The 23,639-nt window shown below is 39.0% G+C and overlaps 2 protein-coding genes across 14 annotated transcripts in view; one reads left to right on the forward strand and one right to left on the reverse strand.

Moving 5' to 3' along the window:
- Positions 1–23,639, reverse strand: part of LOC105224192 (serine-rich adhesin for platelets) — a 77,194-nt gene that overhangs the window by 31,838 nt on the left and 21,717 nt on the right. For 4 of the 13 annotated variants that reach the window (XM_049458740.1, XM_049458761.1, XM_049458750.1 and 1 more), the window contains exons 3-13: positions 22,993–23,325; positions 14,260–22,892; positions 13,978–14,167; positions 11,807–11,894; positions 11,583–11,736; positions 10,317–10,635; positions 9,491–9,580; positions 7,841–7,879; positions 7,112–7,312; positions 4,883–5,978; positions 1,734–2,438 (exon numbers count right to left, since the gene is read on the reverse strand). In XM_049458740.1, the coding sequence (XP_049314697.1) occupies positions 1,734–2,438; positions 4,883–5,978; positions 7,112–7,312; positions 7,841–7,879; positions 9,491–9,580; positions 10,317–10,635; positions 11,583–11,736; positions 11,807–11,894; positions 13,978–14,167; positions 14,260–22,892; positions 22,993–23,325 (11,848 nt within the window). The remainder of the gene's footprint in view (positions 1–1,733; positions 2,439–4,882; positions 5,979–7,111; positions 7,313–7,840; positions 7,880–9,490; positions 9,581–10,316; positions 10,636–11,582; positions 11,737–11,806; positions 11,895–13,977; positions 14,168–14,259; positions 22,893–22,992; positions 23,326–23,639) is intronic. The other 9 variants (XM_049458801.1, XM_049458807.1, XM_049458772.1 and 6 more) reach the window with 9 other exon arrangements.
- LOC105224191 (girdin) lies at positions 12,214–13,964 on the forward strand. Its single transcript, XM_011202197.4, has 2 exons — positions 12,214–13,035; positions 13,107–13,964. Exons 1-2 carry the CDS (start codon positions 12,411–12,413, stop codon positions 13,847–13,849), a joined length of 1,368 nt encoding a protein of 455 aa, XP_011200499.1. The 5' UTR covers positions 12,214–12,410; the 3' UTR covers positions 13,850–13,964.

The following is a 23,639-nucleotide window of genomic DNA, read 5'->3' on the forward strand; positions in this document are numbered from 1 at the left end:
GTTGCTTTAAAAAATAATCTATTCCAAATATCGCGAAGAAATCTTGTCAAAAAATTATAAACCCATACAAGAAAATGTCGGGGAGATACTAAATTATGGAGATTTCAATGACAATAAATATATCCATCGGATATTTTTGAATTAACTAATATTTTCGATACATATTTATGTATATATTAAACTAATGGAATATTTTCGCGAATGTATTAATGATCATTCTATACAAATTTACGAATTCATCGGTGTTATTCGATAAAATAACCTCAATACAATGCAGTACGGTAATTTACAGATATGAGTTTAACTAAAATTTTCTAGATTTTCTAATTTGTTTAATGTCTGATTACAATTTAAAGTGCTTCAACGAAGTTATCTGTGTGAAGCTTGAAAAAGAAAAAATAGTACAGATGTATGTCACAGAAATGAAAGATGTCAGTACTGTAACGATGTAACAACAGGTATGGACGTTACATTAACATTAGCAAACCAGCAATAGTATGAACAATGTTTCAAACTATTCCCTTAAAAAAGAGAAAAAATAGTTGTTTTATACGCAAAATTCGATAAAAATCATATAAATAATAATTATTTTAAGAAAAAATTTCCAGAAAATGGAACGAAAAATAATCCTTGTTTTTAAGTCTGTCTAGTTTCGCCATCCATTAAATGGTAGTTCGAAATCCATGAATTTCTATAAGAATATGACATGTAAATCCAAAAATACACAGATGGGACTGAATATTATTTGTCAAGAATCTATAATATACTTGTAGATTTTGCTACAGATCACCAAGAATGGATTTAAATGCAAAATGGTAAGCTGATTTAAGCATTATTATAGAATCTCCCACATAAACTTGACTTCAGTAATTTTTACGGAATCAACGTTGTGTGTTTGAATTTTTTCAAATGTCAAAACTGCCAGCTATCAACATTTTAGATAAGTTTCCTCACGGTACAAAATTTATATATTTAAATTAAAATATTTGTTAGTAGAGTAAAAATATTAAAAACAATAATAACAAAAATATATAACATGCATAATTAAAAAATTAATATGTTTGGATTAATTAAAATGTATAATATATATGTAAGATTGGCTGAAATGTTGTTTGTTTTACATTTAAAGTTTTCTAATTAAATAAAAAAATATTTTTTAATTCATGGTTAATAAAAGCAGAGAAATTTTGAGGAAAATGCGTATCGCAAAATTTTTTTTTGAAAAACACCACTTTTTTTTAGAAAAAATCACATTTTTTTAAACTTCGGTAACAAAACACGTCTAGTACTTCGTAGAGAGGAGCAAGAAATGTATGTAAATGCATATGACACACCCTGTTCTTGTCATCTTTGAAGAAATCCAACTGTTTTGCAAACGCCATTTTGTGGCGTGGAGACGAAATTAAAATAATGTCACTAAAAAATTATATAATATTATATATAATAACACATATGTATATGTATATGTATATATATAAGTATATACTTAATTTAAAATATAATAAAATATGCACTTTTATGCCAAGCAATTAGTTTTAGTTGCATAACCTTAGTACCACGAAATTTTTCGAGAGCTTATACTTATGTATAGGATATATACGTATTTGTTTAGCGAATGTGAGGGCGGGGTGAGTAAAAGGTGAATTTGTTTTTAGGGCATTGTAAGTGGATGTTTTGTGGTTGTATGTCTTAATATTTAATAAAAAATATTGAGAAAAATTGGCGATCATTACATTGTTCATACTAACCAAATACATGGCCAGTTTATTCAGATCCAAATTAGCCAACTGACTGACATCGGTCGTATTTAATAAGCTCAACATTAATCCAATATCGGCGGCAGTTGGCATCTGTGCTGCAACCGTGGCGGCTGTTGCTGCTGCCTGCTGCTGCTGCTGTTGTTGTTGCTGGTGCTGTTGCTGTTGGTGACCAATCGTTTGTTGTTGCTGTTGCAGCTGATGCTGTTGCGACTGTTGCTGTTGTGCCTGCGATGTATTCAGCTGTGAATGTTGCAGCGATTGAGCCAAATGTTGACCACCACCAACACCACTTGTTGTCATGCCTTGACCAATATTCGGTACATTAACGACATTCGAGTTGCCGCCATTTGCAGCTGCAGCTGCGGCCGCTGCAGCGGCTGATGTGCTGGCACCTGTTGATAACTGTTGTGGTGTTTGTCTGCCGCCAACACCAGCATTGCCATTGCCGCTAAGGACATTCGTGTTCTGTTGTATCAGCGCTTGTAAGCTACGATTGCCAGGTTCGATGGTGTTCGCTTGTTGTTGATGGGATGGTGGCGCTCCTGTGACGGCACCACTGCCGACACCGACGCCGCCAGCAGCAGTGGCAGCAGCATTTTGCATCTGCATTTGCATGGATTGTAGAGTTGGCGTGGTGGGCACCGATAATGGCGGTGTGGACGAGACCAACGCTTGCAGCTATATATTTTCATATACGATAAAGAAAGGAAGAAAGGTGTTGGCAATTTGGACAATGCAATTTCAACGTATGTATCTTAATTTCACTTTAATGATGGAGATGTTGAGAGACATTAAATGCAGTTGATGGTTGATTATTTCATTTTTTTTTGTATCTGGGAGGGGCACACTTGTATAATTGTGGGTATATGATACTTATTTGTATATACATACATGCCAATGTTTCGTTTGAAAAGTGAATTTTTCAGACGATTTATAACCTATTTTATAAAGCTTTATATTTATACCCTCCACTATTTGTTTGTAATAGTTTTATATCTTTAAAAATATTTTTTTTTAATCTGTTTGTATTTTAAAAATATTATATATTTTAAACATACTTTTATAAAGTTTAAAATATGCGTTGGAATATATAAACTAAAAAACCAAGTAAATACAGAGATATTATAAACTACAGACATTTGTCAGTTCCACGCAATTAGTTGTACTCATTGCGTTAGTTAGTTCAAAAATTTCCCCGATATTTAATTTTTCATTTTAAAAATATAAAATTATCAAATAGTACGGATGCTTCAAAAGCAAATTGAGGTTATGAAAAGATATTTTTTATAATAATATTTTAAATAATTATGTTTTTCTTTTAGTATTTTTAATAAATATTATTTATATATTTTTTTAATATTGGGTCTATAACTATATTCGTATAATTATTATTCCAATATGTTAAACATGCGTTGGAAAGCTACTGTCATTGTGCGTATTTTGAGTATGTCATTCATTTAAATCGTAACAATAATAATTTTTTCACGCAAATATGTCGAACTTTGTGCCTGAGAAAATGTTTTTGTGCGGAACTTTTCTTCATTACATTATATGAAGAAGACCACAGCCTATAGTCACCGTATTTTCGTGGAAGTTTGTGAACAAGCTCTAGCTGAACGATTGGAAAACGAAAAGCATCCGTGGCGGTCAAAGGCGGTTGGAATATGAGGAACTGGAAGCATTATTCGATGAAGATTGTTGCCAAACACAAGAGGAGAAGACCCACAGAATTTTTGAGTCACTCTAGCAGCCTTTCAAAATATTTAAAAGCAGTTGGATACATTTAGAAGTAATAACATCGGGCGACACGTGAATTGAAGCCCAAAGACGACTTGCGTATTGTTTTTGTTGTAGCGGCAGAAATCTGCCGAGTTGGCAGTCCTTGGCCGGATAAAAATCCGGGTCCGTTCCGGTTACGTAGACCCGACTTGTGTGGGAACTTGTGTGTATGGAAAGCTGCTTCAAAAAGTAGTTACTTTTGCATCGGACTGTGACTATTGCTGAAAAATGGGTCTACTGCGACAACAGCAAACGTAAAAAATCATATTTGAAACCTTGTCAATCACTCAAGTTAACGTCAAAGTCGAACAAACATGACGTGAAAAGTATACTCTGTATTTCTTGGAATCTTAAGATCCTGATATATTATGAGCTAATAAAACCGGGTGAAACTTTTAATGATATGATACATACCAACAAGAACTCGTCAAATTGAAGCGAACGTTCACCCTAAAAACGTCCGAAATTTGTGACTAGAGAAAACTAAACAAAAACTATTTGGGAGAGCATCGACTGAGAAATAGTGCCCTTCTGACTACCATTTCCTCGGAATTTGCAGCACGCTCTCACAGGAAAACGGGTCACATCACAACAGAAATTTAAAAGAAAAGAAAATTGGCTTTTTCCATACTTTTTCAGTTCTTTTAGCATTGAATTCACAGCTAATTGCCATAAAGTTGGGAAAATATTATAGCTTCAGATGGGCAATACTTTAAATATAGTTATGGACCCAATAAATTAAAAAAAAAATCATATTTTCTAAATATAAATATCTTTATTGGCTTAATTCGGTTGATATTTTATTTTCCAAATTCTCATTCAAGATCATTTTTCAACTTTTCGAACTAGGGGAAAAAAGCTTTTTGGTTTTTTTGAAAAAAAAGAAAACGTAAGTCGGCACAAGAAGTTTCTTGAAAACCCGCTTCTTGGCTTCTCCTTCTTCCTTTTAATGACTACACCTAATTGCGTGGAACTGCGTTTCAACAAATACGCTGTCCAAAAATAACTTTATTGACTAACTAAAAACATTTACAGCCAAATCCAAAAGAGTACTACCCAATTTAGACAAAAATATCGACACAATAGTTAAGCTACAATTGTATAAGGATAGACATACCCAAAAGTGAATATATATTTTAAGTGTGCAACTTTCGTTAGAATCTGCTTTTTACCATATTTTTAGAAGAACACACATTTCTTGAGATTCTTTTAGTACTCTTTCTCGTTATAAAATATATGAGTTTGTCTCGACTCAATTGAGCGAGTTGTATGAGGACACACATAGAGTACTATGTATATATGCAATGGTATATGAGACGTGTTATGGAAAATGTGGCACTTACCTTGGCTTTTTGTTGTTGTTTCAATTCTTCTTTCTTATAATTACGCTGATAGGCTGTTATGACACGCCTCAAGCGCGTATTCAAATCTTGCATGGATGGCCACATGGTGGCATCTTCCACTGCCATTGTCGTCGGCGGATAACTACTAGCAACACTTTCTTCTTCATCTAAGCCTACGGTGGTCGAATTAAGAGTGTCATTTTGCGTTTGTTCATTATTTGTATTAGAAGTAGGTGTGGTTATGGTAATGGAAGCATTAGCTGTAGTGCTACTGCTGCTTGCAGTGGATTCAATGTTGGCGGTAGCGTTTGTGTTTGTGGCTGTTGCACTATCGACAGCACCGGCCGGCGTTTCAATTTCATTTTCTGTCGTCATTTCACAAGCACTGTCAATCTTAGCCGTCGTGGCGGCTTCAGTGCCGCTGTTATCGGCGGGTGATGCCGATGTTGATGTTGAGGGCGCCGTTGTATCAGTTGAAGTTGAATCTCCACCAACAGTGGCAACCGTGGTGGTCATCGTGGCATCGGTATCCGTCTCCGATTTGCCATCGACTGCTGTATCGTCCGTGTCCATCGCAACTGGCGCTTCGTTTGTTGTTGTGGTTGCTGTCTCAGTTGCGGTGGTGGTGGTGGTGGTGGATGACGAAACACCATCGGTTGTCAGTGTTGTCGATTCATTTTCAACATTCTCAACGGAGGCATCGGCATCATTGCTATCGTTTGTAATTTGTTCTTTTGTTTCTGATTTTTCTTTCTTCTTCTCCGAATTCTCAATATTTTCTTTAATTGTCTGATTTTCATCATATTCTTTTAATTGTTCACTTTCGTTTTCATTTGTTAGTGCCTTATTAGTTGCGTCGGCGGTGCCGTCGACAGTAGCCACAGTGTTCGCAGCGACGACACCAACACTACCAGCGTCAGCGGCTTCGCTTTTCGCCCGTTTTTTGCTCTTACCCGATGAACTGGGACGCTCGGGATCTAGTGAGTCTTTGTTGTCACCAGCCGTTAATTTGGTGGAATCAGAGTCTTTGGTCGCGGTGCCATCGTCGTCAATCTCTTCGGCATCTTCGTGTTTCGAGTTTGCGTCGTCTTCGTTCCTGTTACATTAAAATAAGAGGCGTTAAGGTTAGTTTTGTTGGAAAATTATTATTTTTATATTTATATTAAAAATGTATATATTTTTGTATATATTGTTATGAATAATGAGTATTTGTACATTTAAAGCATGCGTAACACTTGGAACCACATCAAGAGTTTTGGGCACAAAAAGAGTTGACATCGAGTTCGAGTTTCAGCAAATGGTATCGGAATTGAAAAATTGTTTTTTATAAGACATGTCTGTAAGTTCAGCTATATAACGGTCGAAATGGTTCGTTGAAGTGAAAATTATGATTTGAAAAACGAAATATTTTGATGCTGATCCGTGGTAATTGATAATTTTGGTTTAACTGGCGTGAAAATCAAATCTGATTTATTCGAAGAATTTCGAAAATAAATATTTATTATCTTCAATGATTAATGAGTATCAAAAATCGAATATCGAAAGTTCAAAAATTATTTTAAAAAAAGCAAACGATTTTTTTAAACAGTTATTACTTTGGGAAATCAACAGAAAACCGTTCAAGATTTTTCGAAGCTTTTGAATGTGAGATTTGAAAATTAACTTCAATCTTTTGCATAAAAAACCGAAAAAGTGATAATTAAGTTAAGTACCCTGCACGTTTAAACACCTAAATGTATACTACAAAAGTAACAATTCATGAAAGTACCCTACAAGTTTGAGCACCTAAATGTATGCTACAAAAGTGATATTTAATGGAAGTGTGCTTCACGTCTAGACGCCTGGATGTAGGCTATAGAAGTACGCTAAAACCCTAAATGTATGCTACAAAAGTACGCTTTACGCGTAAAACCCTAAATGTATGCTATTACAAAAGCGATATCTTCACGTTTTAGTTCCTAAATGTATGCTTCAATTAGGATAAACAAACTTATGTCAGATTATTTAACTAAGTCGGGACAAATTCATGCAATTACATATATTTTGTGGATTTTGAGTTTGATTAAACTCTGAATTATAACTATTAAGTTTATATACGAGCTCAGTAAAATATTTATAACTACATATTATTATTTTAGCGATATTGTGGTTATTAGTGAATGCACGATTTTGTATATATGTAGAACTCGTACAATCTGTGGTTAGTATATAACTTTTTTTGGCACTTACGTCGGCAAATTCGTTACGGCCGTATCATCACCGGCGCCAACATGACTCACGAAACACAAGTTCGGGTCGGCGCGTATTTGACGGTACATTTCACATCCATGCTTGTATGTTCCGACCAAAAGACTCTTATCACAGCATGCGGGATTCCACCATGATGCTGGCACTTGATCGGGCGTTGCGGGCGGGCGAATGGGGAGCTCGCTACATAGTATATATAACATAAATTTTGTTGTAATTATAAATAATACGTGTATGCGTGTAGTTTTTGGTAAAGAAAAAATTATAAAAATTTTGCAAAAGAAAAAATAACTGCACAAAAACTAAAAAAAAGCTTTTAAATAACTTATTACAAAATTAAAAAACAAGATTTTCGAAAACAATTAAAAAGTTCAAAGCCAATTGTATGCTACGTAAAGTTCGAAAATGCGTGTAAATCAACTAAAAGCACTACCAATCCAAATAGTTCACCAGAATTTCAATAGAATGCGCTTAATTAAATTTCGAAAGTCGTTAAAATTAATATATAAATTTTTTTGGCATTTAGCATAAAAAATTTGGAATTTCTTAAACTCATTAGAAATCTCAAAAATTAATTAAACAACACTGTGAGAGTAGCCTCGAATTCCCTGTTCGCCTGTCATATTTATGTATATAACCTCCAATTCTCATTTTATTTATTTATTTTTATTGTTTTTTATTTATTAACTATTACGTTTTTCATCATATTACCTTTTTGTGTTATTTTCTGTGTGAGAGAAGGCGCGATAGCTACACGATGGATTTGTATACGTTGAATAAAGAAGTTTATTGTTTCAGTTAATGATGGACTAATTTAACGATCAAACTGATAAGGTATGTATGGTATGTACATATGTATTAGGTATGTAAGCGATTGAATTAATTAGCTCTGAATTTTTTTTTTTTTAAATAGCAATTCAAGTAATGAGAGTAGTGGTATCAAATATATATATATATTACAGGGCTAAACAACTTCGTAAATGCATATAAATCACAGCAAATATGAATACTGAACGTATGGAAAAGACACAGATAAGACAATTAATAATGAAGAACAATTGAATGTGAGAACACCGAGAATAATGTTAAGTTCATTCGAGTTTATGGCATAATACTGATTTTTTTTTCATTAATGGCGGTAACTGGAAATCATAATTACACACACATATATATGAATGCATTACGGTAGGTAAAGAAAGTTAGAGGATTTTAGAATATACTACACCACGCGGATTTAGATACAGTTTCCAAAAAGCAGATTTTGTTAATTGCTAATTATTTTTAAGGTTAGGCCAATTAGTGATTTGTGGTGTAGCACATTAGTTTCGTAAGCAATATTTTTTTTCTTGATATTTGGTTTTGTTTTGGCAACAAATGGCAATGCTTTAGTAACAGTACATTTAATAATACTTAAAACGAAAAGTAAAGTACTAAGTATATTAATTGTGAGGTTAGGGATAGTCAGAGATTTCAAATAAATATATATATATTTTATTACCCAAATACCCATTTAAGTCAATTTTTAAATTTTTTGAACTAGTGTATGAGCTTAGATTAAAAATTTTTTTTTGCTCTCATTAAAAAATGCAAAACATTTTTTTTTTCATTTTCTGAAGGGATTGCATGGGTTTACGGGTTTCAAAAACTGGATTTTTTTTTGTCTTATTAAATTCTACAACTCCTCTAGATTATTGACCTAAATTGTCAAGAAATTCGGAGATACAGCCTTGAGAACTTGTGCGCTCGAGGCTAACTATCGAAAATCGCTCGGTATATTTGAATGAAATTTATAGTTTTTTTTTTTTTTGAAAAGAACAAAAATTAGTACCTGATGGAAGTGGATTTTTAATTTCGATTTTTATTTGCTTTTTTCCCGCGAAATTGAAATATTTTCACTGAGAACACCATTTTGTTAATCAATTATAATTTCTTCCAATCGAAAATAAAATAATTTGAAAATAATTTAAAAAAATATATTTAAAAAAATTGCAATTTCTCTGACTACACCTAACCCCTTAAAGTTATAAATAAATAATTTTCAATTAGCATTTAACTGATAAGCGTTTATATTAGTCAGTCAAGTGATAGTGAAAACAGAAGCAGCAGCAGATTAGTACATTAAATTGGTTGCCATTGCAAAATGTGGCAACACTAAGCTGTAACGTACCGGCAGAGAAACAAAGAAACAAACAATGTGAATGAGATTCAAATTAAAGTTACTAAAATACATTTCAGTAAATAATTACGTGTGAAAATAAAAACTAAAAAATAAACCATTATCAAATGATATGAAAGGTAAAATAGAAAGTTATGCCATACGAAAATGGTTGGTGAAAGCATTTGCTTAGAATTTTCTGTTACCTGACGGGTGTGTTATCTTTGATTTGCTGCACTAGGTCGCCAATAACCTCATGTTGAATGTAATAGAGCATACGCACGCGCAAAAGTACTCTGAAAATATAGGCAATACAAAGCAATAAAGTAAACAAAACAATAAAACAATGGATAACAAAATATTAAATATTTCATAAAAAAAATTAAAAAAAAAAAAATTATTAAAAAAAATTTTATTTAAAAAAATTGTTTAAAAAAATTATAAAAAAAAATATAAAAATATAAAAACAAATATAAAAAAAAAATATAAAAAAAATATAAAAAAAAATATAAAAAAAAAAAATATAAAAATATAAAAAAAAATATTTAAAAAAAGTTTATTAAAAAGGAATTATTAAAAAAAACAATTGTTTAAAAAAATTATTAAAGAAAAATTAATAAAAAAATAATGGAAAAATAATAAAAATAAAAGATTAAATATTTCATAAAAAAAAAATTAATAAAAAAAAATATTAAAAAAAACGTTTATTAAAAAAAAATAATTAAAAAAATCGTTTAAAAAAATTATTAGAGAAAAATTAATAAAAAAAAATTAAAAAAAAAAAATTAAGAAAAAAATATTAAAAAATAATGAAAACATATTAAAAAAAAAATATTAAAAAATATATAAAAAAAATATATAAGAATACATAAAAATGTGCATCGAAAACATCGTTAAAGTGTTGAAAAGTTCGCACAAGAATGCGTTTGTGTTATTAAAGAAAGAGAGAAAAAGAGTGAGATAGATTTGACATTAGTGTGAAAAATTCCATTGTAATTTGGGCAAAAAAGTTTTCGATTCCACACGACTCACTTATTCGCGTGTCTGCTCAAGTGCTTCTTATAAGCACATTCCAAAAACGCATCGGCATCGAATTTCTCCTGCTTACTCCAGTGATTCGGATCGGTGAGCGCATTTTGACTAGCGCTGGCATTGGGATTAGAAGTCGAAATCGGTGTGGTCACACTTGACGGTGATAAAGTGGCATTGGTGGGTGATGCCGTTGCCGATGTGGCGGCGCTCGTGCTGGCGCCCGCATCCTTATCAGCCTCCGTTTTGGCGGTTGGCGTGGCACTAGCGGCCGCAGCAGCTGCATTTGCCAGTTCTTTTTGCGCCTTGCCACCATTACGACCTGCAACGAGTAGCAATTCAATATTAATACTGAAGCCAACTCAAGTTGTAATAAAACAAAAAAAAAAACAAATACTATGCTTTAATCTGAAAACTTACAAAGATTATTCACATCCGTTGAGTACATATATTTACAGTTTATATGTGGTACTAAATATAATTAACTTATTTACATTGAATGTGTCGCAGATTTTTAGGTTATGTATAATGCTGGTACATTACAACTTTTCACATGTATGTTTGTCTGTGTATACATTGCTTTACAGAGTGTTTAAATGGGCATAAATATAAATGAGTTGTGGCTATAAATCTGCGACTTTTTAAAAATAAATAATTATGCTACATATGTGTGTATGTATTTATATAAGTGCATATATGTATATGGTGTGTATGTCTAAATTACAATACTACTACAATATAGGACTAAATTTCAAGCATTTATTTTTTATATTTGTTGAGCATATTTATAGACTACATACAATGCTAAAGAGACAATACACGCACATCTTTTAAAAACACCCAATAGAGTTTACATTTACGTTAATTGAATTGAATTGTAAGTACTAAATGCTAAGGCAAAGTATAAAGCAGTTTTGAAAATTCAAAGTTCATGTAAGGAGATGGCTATTTGTCCATTCGTACGCAAAAAGTAACAAAGTTTACTTAATTTCAAGTGAATCTTATATAAATTACGCTAATTACTGCATTTTTATGCATTTCAAGTGAGCAATTAGAGTTTAGGACACCGCTTCCTTTTGCGACATAAGCGTCTATTGTGCTTTACTCTGCCATAAGGTACTATGTAAGGAGCAGCCCATCTCAGCTTGTGACAACGTACATACAAGTATTACGATTTCTGTTTTTGTTAAATTTACGGGGTTTGAGCGTGCGTGCGCGCATTAACTACGTCCGTGCAGTTAGAGTGCGTGTTTGTATCTTTTACCATACCTTTTGCATTCCTACCTCGTGGCACCAAATTATGTAGGCCACTATGATCCCTGCTGATCTTCTGCACTTCACCATCCTCCGTCGGTGTTATTAAATCCCAAATGAAATTCTTGATTTTCTCATCACCCTTATACACTTGCAAGCAATAGAGCAGCTGCAAAAAGAATACCACATTTTCAATTGTTGCAAGTGCAAATAATAAAATGTATATAAGTGGTACTTACAATTATTCTGGCGCAGTCTTCAACATCCATTTCTCGCCAGCCGCGCTTAAATTGGCCTAATTCGAGAATTTCGGGCCAGCGACCCCAGCTTAAAAGAGGGAAAAAGAAATAAAGATGATATTATTTATCTATTTTACATTAAACTTATTTGTTGTTGTGGTGTGAGAAGCAATCAGTATTTGAGAAGATTTTTACTCAGCGAAAACCTAAAGTTTTCTCAATATTAGCATGGTTGATCATCATTTTTAAAAACACTAACGAAATTTATACAATTCCGTAAGTTTCCTAAGCACTCTTTGTAGGCCACTGCTCAACATTTTCGAAAAAAAAATAAAGAAAATATTTATTTCAGTACACAATCTATCTCATTTATCGAAGTTAATTTCAAATATAAAAAAAATAAGAAATCATAAAAATAAACAATTTAAATTTAAAGAAAAAAATTTTTTCAGTACACCCTGTATTTCATTTATCGATAAAACTTATATGCGAATTGAATTTCAAATAATAAAATATAAGAACTACTAAAAAAAATTAAACAAAATCATTTTTTTCTGCTGCTGTACGTATCTCACTTTTTCAACTTTTTTCAACAATCCTCAAAATGTCGATAGTGCAGCAATCGGATGGCGATTTTACCGCTTATGCCACACAACGCCCCAACAGCTTGGAAATTCGTGGCAAATTGCCATTTCAAATGAATGAAGGTGCCGTTACCGATTTTACATTGGAGACATTCATCAATAATCTGCAATTGGACCTTTACCGCTTGATGAATGAGGAAGCAAAGGATGAGTATTTAGAAAAATATGACGCTTTGGATATGTTCACGGCCGTGCAAGAAATAAACCGCGAACTGGCTATAGTTAAATTGGAGAATCATTTTCTCATCGATTTTCTCGAACGTAACGATCCGAAAATGCTGATTGGACTCAAGACCAGGCGTATCACAGCATCAGCGCAAAGACGCACGACTACAACTAGCTCCGTGGGCAGTGCACGTTTATCAAATGCAACGCCGAGGCGTTCAATTAGTTCGAGACCCTCCGAAACCGTCTCCATGTACAACACAAGTCAATCAAACTACACGGGCGCTTCAAAGAAAGGTGGGCCGCCGGGTATGCATAGCGGTCAAATGGAGTATAGATTAAATTACAAGTCGAAATGCGACATGGCAGAGAAGGCAACGACCGAAGTCGAAAAACGTGTCAATGAAATTGAGAGCAAAGGTAGGCACAGTGTAAATAAAGTGAGAAGTTCGTTTTCACGCTTAAGAAATATTTCTAATTAAAACTTGTAGCAATGCAAGCGATTAAGTTGCTGAATGCACGTATTGAGGAGCTGCAATTTCGCTATGACGAAACCGACGAAACGATGAAGAATTTCCAATTACATTTTCTCAAGGACGAAAAGGATATTGTATTTTTAGAGACCGCTGGTGAGAAACAAATTGAGCGCAAATTCAAAAAGTTCATCAACAATTGGCTGAAAAATGCACGCGCGCTGCTTAGCACCATGCGCTTACGCATAACGGCACTACATGAGAATTGCCAACAACTGCGCAGTGATCTAATAACAAAGTCCGATTTGAGCGGCATCTTGAGCGCCGTTGACTTCGAGCAATTGATGATTAAACGAAATGAGCTACTGAACTCGTTGGATGAGAAAAACGCGCACATGGCGGGTTTGAAGAGTGTCACTGGCAAAGCGTCACTGGCCATGTCGGAGGAGAAGCAAATCATGATGAACATTGAGGAGGAATCGAAATCAATTGCAAATAAGACAGTGGATGTGATTAAGAATGTTTCGCAGCTGGAAAGAGAAGCCAAGGCGGTAGAGGAGGAAAATAAGAAAGAATTGAAAATATTGCAATCGCTCAAAGAACAGCTAGAGCGTTATCAGGCGCCTAGTGTAAATCAGTATGTTGAAAAGAAGGATGAGCTATTGATGTTGGAGAAGGAGGAAAAAATGCTCCAACGTAAAATTTACATATTAAATATGAAGCTCAATAATGTTTACAAGCGTTGCGCAAAACTGCAGTGAGCGAATGTTGGCTTACTTTGAGTGATAATTATATAATATATATATTTTTTACTTGTACTTGTAAAAACAATAATTTTTTTTGATTAAATATGTGTGAAATGCATAATATGTTTCGGTTATACACTTACCCGAATGATAGCAGACCCTTTTCCACTTTGAAGCACTCAGATTTGGCCCAATTGCCGTATTGGATTTCATCCAAACCCAGCGAGGCTAAAGCGTCGCGCTCTCTTGGTATATACTCGTCGTTTATGCTTGTTTTCTTTTCGCGCTCACGTTCGCGCATACGTTTTTCCTTGCGTCGCCTTGAACGTAAACCTTAAGAAAAGAATTACAGTTAGCAAAATAAGCTAATAAAGTAACCAATCTACAAAGAGGAAAAGCAATACAAATACCCGCTTCATACTTACTTATGCCACCCTCTTCATCACTATTATCGTTGGATGAATCATCGGAGTTGATTTCCATGACGTCCTCATGACCATAGCGTTTGATTTGCGTGCGTCTGCGCGGCTCTGAGAGCACAAGATCTTCGGTTTCATCACGTTCACAAGCATCCGGATCAATATCCGCTTTCTTGGCCCACTTGGTCCAGAAGTCGGGATCATCGATTTTGATATCCGACCTATTGCCGGAAGCAGCAAATGAAGCCTTCGAAAATGTTGAACCCTTTTCGGATTCCATTGTAATAACTTGTGTGCGCCGTTTCAAAATCGAATCAATGTCTTCTTCGCAGAACTTATCGCCAGCATTGTCGTCGTCCATTACAGCACCATAGGCGCCCTTACGCAGCAAATCTTCGATTTCCTTCTTCGACAACTGCCTGTTGCTGCCGTCCTTGGAGTTGTGCGTATTCATTGATTGCAAGACCGCTTTATCCAAACCCAACTTGAGCGAAGCTTTATCGAACATCTCACGTTCGTATGTATTGCGGCAGAGCAGACGATAAATCTTCACCATTTTACGCTGACCGATACGATGACAACGCGCTTGCGCTTGCAGATCGTTCTGTGGATTCCAATCGGAATCGTAAATGATAACTGTGTCGGCTGCCGTCAAGTTAATACCCAAGCCACCAGCTTTGGTACACAACAAGAACACAAAACGATCTGAACCGGGCTTGGAGTAGCGATCGATGGCCTCTTGACGCAAATTACCGCGAATGCGTCCATCGATACGCTCAAATGGATACTTGCGATACACCAAATAGTCTTCCAGTATATCTAGACAGCGCACCATTTGACTGAAAATCAGCACACGATGACCATTTGCGCGCAGTTTTGGCAGCAGTTTGTCGATCAACACCATTTTACCAGCGGATTGTATAAGATTCTTATAATACGATTCGGGATCATCGCCATGTTGTGCGCGAAAATCGTATTGTATCTGCTCTTCAGCGCCATTCAACAGATACGGATGTATGCAGCATTTGCGCAGCTCCATCATGGTGTTCATGAGATTGGGTATATTCGCGGAGGTTGTGCCTTTTTTGAGGAAAGAAAAGTTCTGTTCCAAAATACCACGATAGTATTTCTTTTGTATGTTTGTGAGTTCGACTTCGATGATAGTTTCCTCCTTGGGAGCAAGCGATTTTTCGACATCGTCTTTGAGACGACGTAACATCATTGGTTTGAGTAGAGCTTGCAATTTATTCACCTCCTCTTCGGTATGCAGACTACCGAACTCACGCATGAATTCCTCGGGGCAAGAAAATTGATTCGGCTCGAGGAAATTCAACAACGAGAAGAGCTCACTTATGTTATTTTGCAGTGGTGTACCCGAGAGTAACACACGATGTTCTAAATTCAATTGTCTGAGTCCTTCCAATAACTTGCAATTACGATTTTTCAAACGATGCGCTTCATCGATGACACATAAACGCCAATTAAATGATTTCAAGTCCATGTGATCGGTAACAATCATTTCGAATGTCGTAATTAGTACATTGAATTTCACGGGCTCTTTAAGCACTTTACCGCTTTCGGTTTTGTAATAGAATTCGTAGTCTTGTATCATTTGCTTGCTCGTTACAGAACCATGATAGACCACGATGTTCATATCGGTCCAACCCTCAAACTCGCGCTGCCAATTTGGTATAGTCGATAGCGGTGCAATGACGAGGAAGGGACCACGTATGCCATATTCGTATACCGAATGTACGAATGTTAAACTCTGTATGGTCTTTCCCAGACCCATTTCATCAGCTAAGATACAGTTATGTGAGTTATACCACGAGAACTTCAACCAGTTCAAGCCCTCCAACTGATACGGACGCAACGTATTGCCACTCTTATAGACTGGCGTCTTTTCGAGCTTCTTCCATTGTTCGGGGTGTGGACGTTTTTTGTTTTTCCACTCGGCACGGGGTGGTAATTTATTGAAACGCATATACTGCTCAATCTTATCGTCATCCACATCCTCTTCCAGTTCCCATGTGCAGTCTTCGTATGGTAAGGACTTCCATTTTACCAAATAATGCTTTGTCGTTTCGCCGGTATTTTCATCCGTGTGCACAGACATGTCCAAAACACGATCGACTTCTACGAAATCGGGATTGAAGGGATCCTCTTCAATGCTGTCGAATATGTTCATTTGTTGTGCTTGTTTTTGTTGGAATCTGCGTATCTTGGCAGTCACTCTGCGATCGCCTTTGAACAATTCCTCTTCGGTGCGCCACTCGCAATGCAGATAAGAGAAGTTGCGATATTTAACGAAGAATTCCTCAACGTCGATGTAAACTGGTTCTGGTTTTGTTGTGCTAGAATCGGCGTCTTTGCTCTTTTCATCATCATCATCTTTACCTTTATCGCTCTTATCTTTTTTATCCTCCTCTTTGGCTTTTTCACCATCATTTTCTTTCTCTGCATCCTTTTCAGTCGCGGATGTGGCTTCACCATCTTTAAGTTCTTTCGGTTCAGAAAGGTCAGCTTTCTCATCCGAGTCCAGCTTAGCCGACTCGTCGGGTTTTTCGACTTCAGCTTTAGCTTCCACTTCATCAACATCCATTTTCTCTGCTGTATCTTTACTCTCTGTATCAATTTTATCTTCAGGTAAATTTTTCTCTGAATCTTCTAGTTTGTCAGCGTTACTCTCTGTGGATTTGTCTTCGTCCACGTTCTTTTCTGTTTCATTTTTGTTTTCCGTAGTCACTTCCTCTTTCTTTTCGCCCTCGGTTTTAGCGATGTCATTGTCTTCTTTATTTTCGCTATCTTTGACTTCAGCATCTTTAGAATCCATTGTGGATTCGTCACTTTCATTTTCTTTCTTTTCTGCGACATCATTACTTTTAACGTTCTCGTCGATCTCCATTTTCTCAGGAGCCTTTTCTTCCTCCGCGTTATTTTCGATGGCATCAGTCTTTTCAGGTTCTTTCTCTAATTTTTCAGCATCCACATCCATTTTGTTGTCTTCAGCTGAATCTTCGCCCTCCTTTTTCAGTTCTTCACCCGGTTTTTCTTTATCGGTTTCTTCGGATTTTTCAACAGTTGTGTCATTCTTGCTATCTTCTTTTGCATCCTTCTCAGCCTTCGGTTGTGTTGGAGGTGGATCTGGTATAAGTTCACGTCTTCCCATGCGCACCGCTAATACATACTGCACTACCATACTATCCTCATCGCCGGTATTGATATACACGTAGTTAGGCTTAGAAGATAGTGGTGGAGGCGCTTCTAATGTGGACTTGTCTTTGTCCGTTGCTGTACTGGAGCTTGCCTCGGTGGCCGTTCCGTCTTCTGTTTCTGCCGTTGTAGGCTTTTCATCCGTAGTGGCGCTTTCACCTTCTGCACCGGAATTCGCGGCACTGGCATCTTTGTCGGCATCACTGCTTGGTGGAGCTATGGCTGCCGCAGCCGCTGCAGCTGCTGCTGCATTCGAACTTTTCTTTTCTTTCTTAACCGGCGAAGCCATCAAGGACGAATCATCGTCGGAGAATCGTAGCATTACATCGTCAATATACTTCTTTCGTTGGGTATTACGGGAAGAGCGTCGTTTATTTGTGTCCGTTTCGGAGTCGGGTGGTGGTGATGGTGGTGGCGTGCTAGCCAACGTGTCATCCTCACCATCCGATTCGGGTACGATGCGACCGCGATTGCGGCGTTTCTTGAGTGCACGTGCAGAGAGCTGACCTCTGCGACGTGTGGTGTAGGTAGCGTCATCGCTGTTATTACCACGATTGCGACCACCTGAACGTTTCTTGCTTCTACGACTTGGCGTGGTTGCGGAATCGCCCGCAGAATCAGGTATTGAGTCTATAGTCTCATCACCGGCTTCTCCAGACTTTTCATCGTCCATAGGCGTACGCGTTGTTGGTATCTTTGACACTGGTATATCATCGTAGTCAGGTGCGTCACCATCGATATTGGTAGATTTAACTTCGCTATTGGGATCGTCCGATGTTGTAGTTTCAGGCTTATTGCCGCCATCAGTGGCATCATTTGTGGCATTGCCGCTTTGTTCTGCGGCATCAGATTTGCAGACGGAAAGCGGCTTGTTGTCCTCTGCTTCACTGCCCTCAGCCTTTTCGTCGTCTTCACCATTCTTCTTCTTTTTGGCGCCACTGCGTCGTCGTATTGAAGCGAGCGATTCACTCGAGTTAAGTTCACCATCTTTGATCTTTTTCGCTTTCGGTGTGCGATCACGCGGCGGCTTATTTGGATCTTTTGGTGCTCGTGGCTTACGCGGCGGCTTCTTTTTCTTTCCTGCATCATCTGTAGATGTATCGAGTTCGTTAGCAGAGTGCACAACGTCTTGCGAGTGATCACCGCTGCCTTCATTATACTCCAGCATTCCCACGACCGATGTATCACCCGCACCCTGCGTCACACAATCTTCCGAAACAGGCAACTGAGTTGTTGGAATCGCATTTGGTGGCATAATGTTGCCACTTATGTCCATAATATCGCTGTTAGGTTGTTGCATTTGTTGCAATGCCGCTTTTTCCTTCTTGGTGCGTGGTTTGCGAGGTTTATTGGCACCCTTACCACGACCACGACCCGTGGTGCTCGACACTTGCGGACTCTCAACCATCATTTGGCTGTGGAGTACACTGCTGCTGCCATACAGAGCAGGTATGCCGCTGGTCTGGTAGAGAACACATTGCGGTCCGGCGCCAGTACATTGATCGTTTAGCTCGTGTTGTTGCAATATATTCAAACGATCTTGTAGACGCATGATTTTCTCTTGGTGGTCGGGACCTGTCGGTGGCATGCAATACATTTCTTGTAATTGTTGTTGCAGTGCCGCAACTTCTTGCTGATGTAAAAGCGGATAGGGCGGATACATGTGACCCGGTGGTGGCACGGGTGCGCCATATGGTGGCATCATCAACGGTTGCGTACCATCATACCCCATAGCAGTCATGCTAGGCGTATTGGCCATAGGATTGTGAGGCAGCAGTGGAGGCAGCATTGCCGCCATCTGTGGTGGTGCTTGCGAGAATGTTTGTTGTGGTGGATTTGTTGCCACCGTTGTCACATTCGGTACAGCAGTGATTTGGGTCATGGTATCGCCCACTGCTGTTGTCGGCGCGGCAGTTTGCTGCGCTGGCGTTGGAGTTTGTTCCGTTAGTGGCAGCACTGTCTGTGTAGGCGTTTGCTCAGGAACCATTGTCATTTGCGGTTCGGTTTCTGTAGCAGAGAGCGTCTCTTCTGAGCATTTTGCTTGCTCCAGCAGTACATCAGAGACTGTGTTATCTGATGACTTAATTCTTTCTTCTTGCATTTCCACATCTGCAATGGTTGCATTGCACGATTTTATGGATGCACTTTCCTCCTCCAAAGCCTTTGAAACATCGGCAATTGTGTCGTGTGTTTTGAAACCGTTTTCTGTCGATTGTTCATTGGAGGGCAGCTCTGCCGCGCATTGCTGTGCCGTGGCATCTTCAACATTCTTATTTTCAGTAATTTGTTGTTGTAGCTTACTGGCATTTTCGAAATCATTAATATTCGTGGCAGCGCCTATAAACGAGGACTGCGAATTACTGTCTAGCATGGCAGCCGCAGCTGAGGCGGCCGAAGATGCAGCAGCCACGGCGGCGCTTGTTGAAGACATCGAATTGTTGTCGAAGAGACTGGCGCCCGCGCTGTCCAGCAGGCCACCGTGTCCGGTGGCGGTGGCGGAGTTCGAGTTGCTATTTAACACCGCATTGCCGAGGCTATCAATGCCCGACATTGATTGCTGTTGATGATGGCTGCTGTTGATCGAGCTTTGCGAATTACTGTCATGCACTGAGGTGGGCTGATTGTTGACAATGCTGTTGGTCGAACTATTGCTGCTGCTGTTGTTGCTGTCGTTAGCCACTACGGCCAATGTGGAAGAGTCGTTTGAGTTGGCTGTTTCGTTCAGAATATTAGCCAAATGATGTGAGGGTGTTGATGTCGGTGTTGGCGGCTGTTGTGGTGGCTGCTGCTGCTGCTGTTGTTGGATTTGCAGCGATTGATGCTGAAGTTGCTGTTGTTGCGCTGTCACCGTTGGGCTGGACGCCATGGGTGACGAAATGTGCGCTGGAGACATAGACGGCTGTGATATCGGCAACTGTGCTTCACGCTGCGTTGACTGCTGCTGTTGCTGTTGTTGTTGTTGATGCTGTTGTGGTAATGGCTGTTGCTGAGGTTGTGCCTGCGGCTGAGGTTGCGACTGTGACTGAATCGCTGACTGCGTCTGTGTTAGGATCTGCGTAGGCGTTGACGTCGGCGGTGGCTGCGGCTGCGGCTCCAATTGTGAAATCTGTTGTTGTTGTAGGCTCGACTGGAGACTAGCTGGTGCATCTTGTGTCGCCGTTAACATTGCAGCAAACGGATCGCCTAGCAACTGGTGGTTGTGCTGCTGTTGATATGGTTGATGCATTTGTTGTTGGGGCGGGGTTGGATGATGTGGTGATAATTGTGGGTGATGTCTTGGCGACTGTTGTTGCAGCATAGTCTGCTGATGAGGGGATTGTTGCTGTTGCTGATGTGGCGACGTTTGTTGCTGCAGCTGCGACTGAACAAGAGTCGGCTGTTGTTGTTGCGCTTGCGAAGTCGGTATACCGCCGATTGTGGGATCATGTGCAGACGCGCTTCTGTTCATAAGCGAGGCAGTAGTATGGTCTGTAGCTGGTGGCAACTGATGATGACCTATATGATGGATGCTCGGTAAGCCTGGTGGCTGATGAAGCAGTTGTTGCTGTTGTTGTGTAGACGGGGATACTTGTTGTTGTTGTTGCTGCTGCTGCTGTTGCTGTTGTGTATGCATAGGTGACATAGACGGCAACTGCTGTTGTTGCAACTGTTGTTGTTGCTGTTGCTGCTGCTGCTGTTGTTGATGTTGATGACCACTACCCACAATATCATTAATGGAATGCTGTAATTGCTCATTCAATTGCTGATGCTGAGGTTGTTGTTGTGGTTGGGGAGGTTGCGTTTGCTGCTGTGATGGTTGTTGTTGCTGCTGCTGCTGCTGTTGTGGCGGTCCAATAGATGATGGATGTCCGGCCGGTGGCTGCTGATGGGTCATACCCTGTGCCTGGGCATATAAATTCATTTGTTGCTGTTGGAGCTGCAACTGGGACTGCGACTGTGCGCTCATCCCACTATTCACATTCAATGGAGAGGGGTTTTGTGGCTGTGGCAAGCCCAAATGTGGGCTCCATTGTAGGTGATTTTGTGGTGAAACCGGCATGCGTGGTCCCATCGGTGACATTGTGGCGTGGCTGGACGCCTGACGATAGGCTGACGGATATTCCATTGGTACACCGCCCGGACCAGACATAACGCTCTGCGTTGGCATTACCATCTGTTCGAGTGCTTGTAGTGTGTTGACAACTGGTGGACCACCACTAGATTTGGAGCTTGGCGGTCCAGTATTTGGTAGTTGTGGACGTGGCGGTGTAAGACCAACCATTCCCGAAATGCTGTGATGAGTCGGCTGTTGCTGATTGGGTGAGTTTACTTGCTGTTGTGTTTGCGCTTGCGTTTGCGACTGTGGTGGCGGCTTAGCTGGCGACATGCCCGGTCGCGGAGACATTTGCGGATGCGGTGACATTGTTGGTGGCCGCGGTGACATTTGTGGCGATAATTGCGGAAATGGTGCGCGGTATTGTGGCGATGATGATAACTGTGATGACGTAGCCTGATGCTTGGCTGAGGACAAATATGACGCTGCGGCGGATTGTACACTTTGTACATTGCTTTGTTGCTGCTGATTCTGTTGTTGTTGCTGCTGTTGCTGCTGCTGTTGTTGTTGTTGCTGCTGCTGTTGATGATGACTGCTGTAGCTTGGTGGCACTCCTATACTATGCGGTGGCGGCAAACCAGCACCTGGAAGCTGCTGATGTTGGTTTGGCGGCTGTATTAGACCAACATGATTTTGTTGCTGCTGCTGTTGGATCTGTTGTGGCTGTTGTTGGCTCTGCAACATATGCGAGGTGGGCTGTTGCTGCTGTGGCGCACCCAAACCAGGAGGCAATGATGACTGAGGCAAGCCAGTTGGAGTCTGTTGTTGTTGTTGCTGCTGCTGTTGTTGTTGCTGACTGCCCGGTCCCATGTGAGGTGCTGCGTGCGCACCTAACTGTCCAGCCTGCTGCTGCTGTGCAGTTAAGTGATGCGTTGGTACGCTAGTCGGTGCAGCCGATGTGGGCACATGTTGACCATAAGGATTTGTCTGATCCAAATGACCATATGGAACATGTTGAGCAGTGCGACTCGATTGATGTTGCATAGGATTACCGTAAGGACTATGCGTATAACCCTGTGGACCGCCTGGTACCGGCACAGACGAGCCTGTTTGTCCTGCTGATGTCGGCGCGACTGGATATAGTGGATGTTGACCCGGTGCCTGGGGATAGTTATGCGGCAAACGAGCTTGCTGTTGGTTTGGTTGCTGCTGTTGCTGTGGTGTAGGCGCTTGTTGTTGCTGCGGTTGTTGTGTCTGTGACAAGGCGCCGTAACCGGCAGCACTAACACTCGGTCCGGGTTGCTGTAATAATCCGCCGATGCCCATTTGCTGCGATGCATATGCTAACTTTTGTTGATCCTGCTGACCATATGTAGGCATATGCTGACGATAACTGTTAATGCAAACAAATCGTAATTAGTTTTGGTGAAATGTGGTGAGATCGCTATTATTGTTGTTAATTTTTTCTAATAAAAAGATATTCAAAAACTTACCTTGGTTGTGCGGTAGGCTGCCGCTGTTGGGTGGGTGGTGCTGCTTGCGGATGGCCATACGCGCTCAAACCAGAACCTGGATAAGCACCGACCTGACTTGGCGCTGCACCCCAGCCACCTAAATCGCCCATACCAAGGCCGTGCTGGTCAGCACCCGCCAGTCCATAGATGTTATCCGCGGTCGGTTGATACGTTGGATACTGGGTCTGTTGCTGCAGCGGATGCGGAGCCCGGTGACGGGGCGGATAAGCGCCCGGCGGTCCCATCGCACGCGGTGTTGCCGCCGCAGCTGCGGCTGCTGCAGCTGAGGGATCATAGCGATAGTACGGGTCTCTAAAGGTAGTAAATAGTGAACATTTAGAAATTGTTGAGAATATATTTTTAAATTTAAAAATATAAAAAATATAATTTAAATTCAAAATATATATATTTTTGTCAAAACGTTTATAAATATTTACAAAAATATATTTTTTCCAAATGTTTATTTATACATATGTACGTATTTTAAATTTTTTTAATTATTTAATAAAAGCAATATATAATTTAAAGCAACTGTGATAAGCTCTATGAGCCGAAAAATTAACAAAAGACAATAACTATTAAAATTATTTGATTTTTGATTTGATTAAATATTTGTATTTACTTTA

The sequence above is a fragment of the Bactrocera dorsalis genome, chromosome 1, assembly GCF_023373825.1.
Source record: "Bactrocera dorsalis isolate Fly_Bdor chromosome 1, ASM2337382v1, whole genome shotgun sequence".
NCBI classification, from domain to species: domain Eukaryota; kingdom Metazoa; phylum Arthropoda; class Insecta; order Diptera; family Tephritidae; genus Bactrocera; species Bactrocera dorsalis.

Bases quoted from the DNA above. Each gene is read 5' to 3' on its own strand.
- LOC105224191 (XM_011202197.4), top strand. From the start codon at position 12,411: ATGTCGATAGTGCAGCAATCGGATGGCGATTTTACCGCTTATGCCACA. The intron at 13,036-13,106 runs GTAGGCACAGTG...TAAAACTTGTAG, and splicing joins CAATGAAATTGAGAGCAAAG to CAATGCAAGCGATTAAGTTG.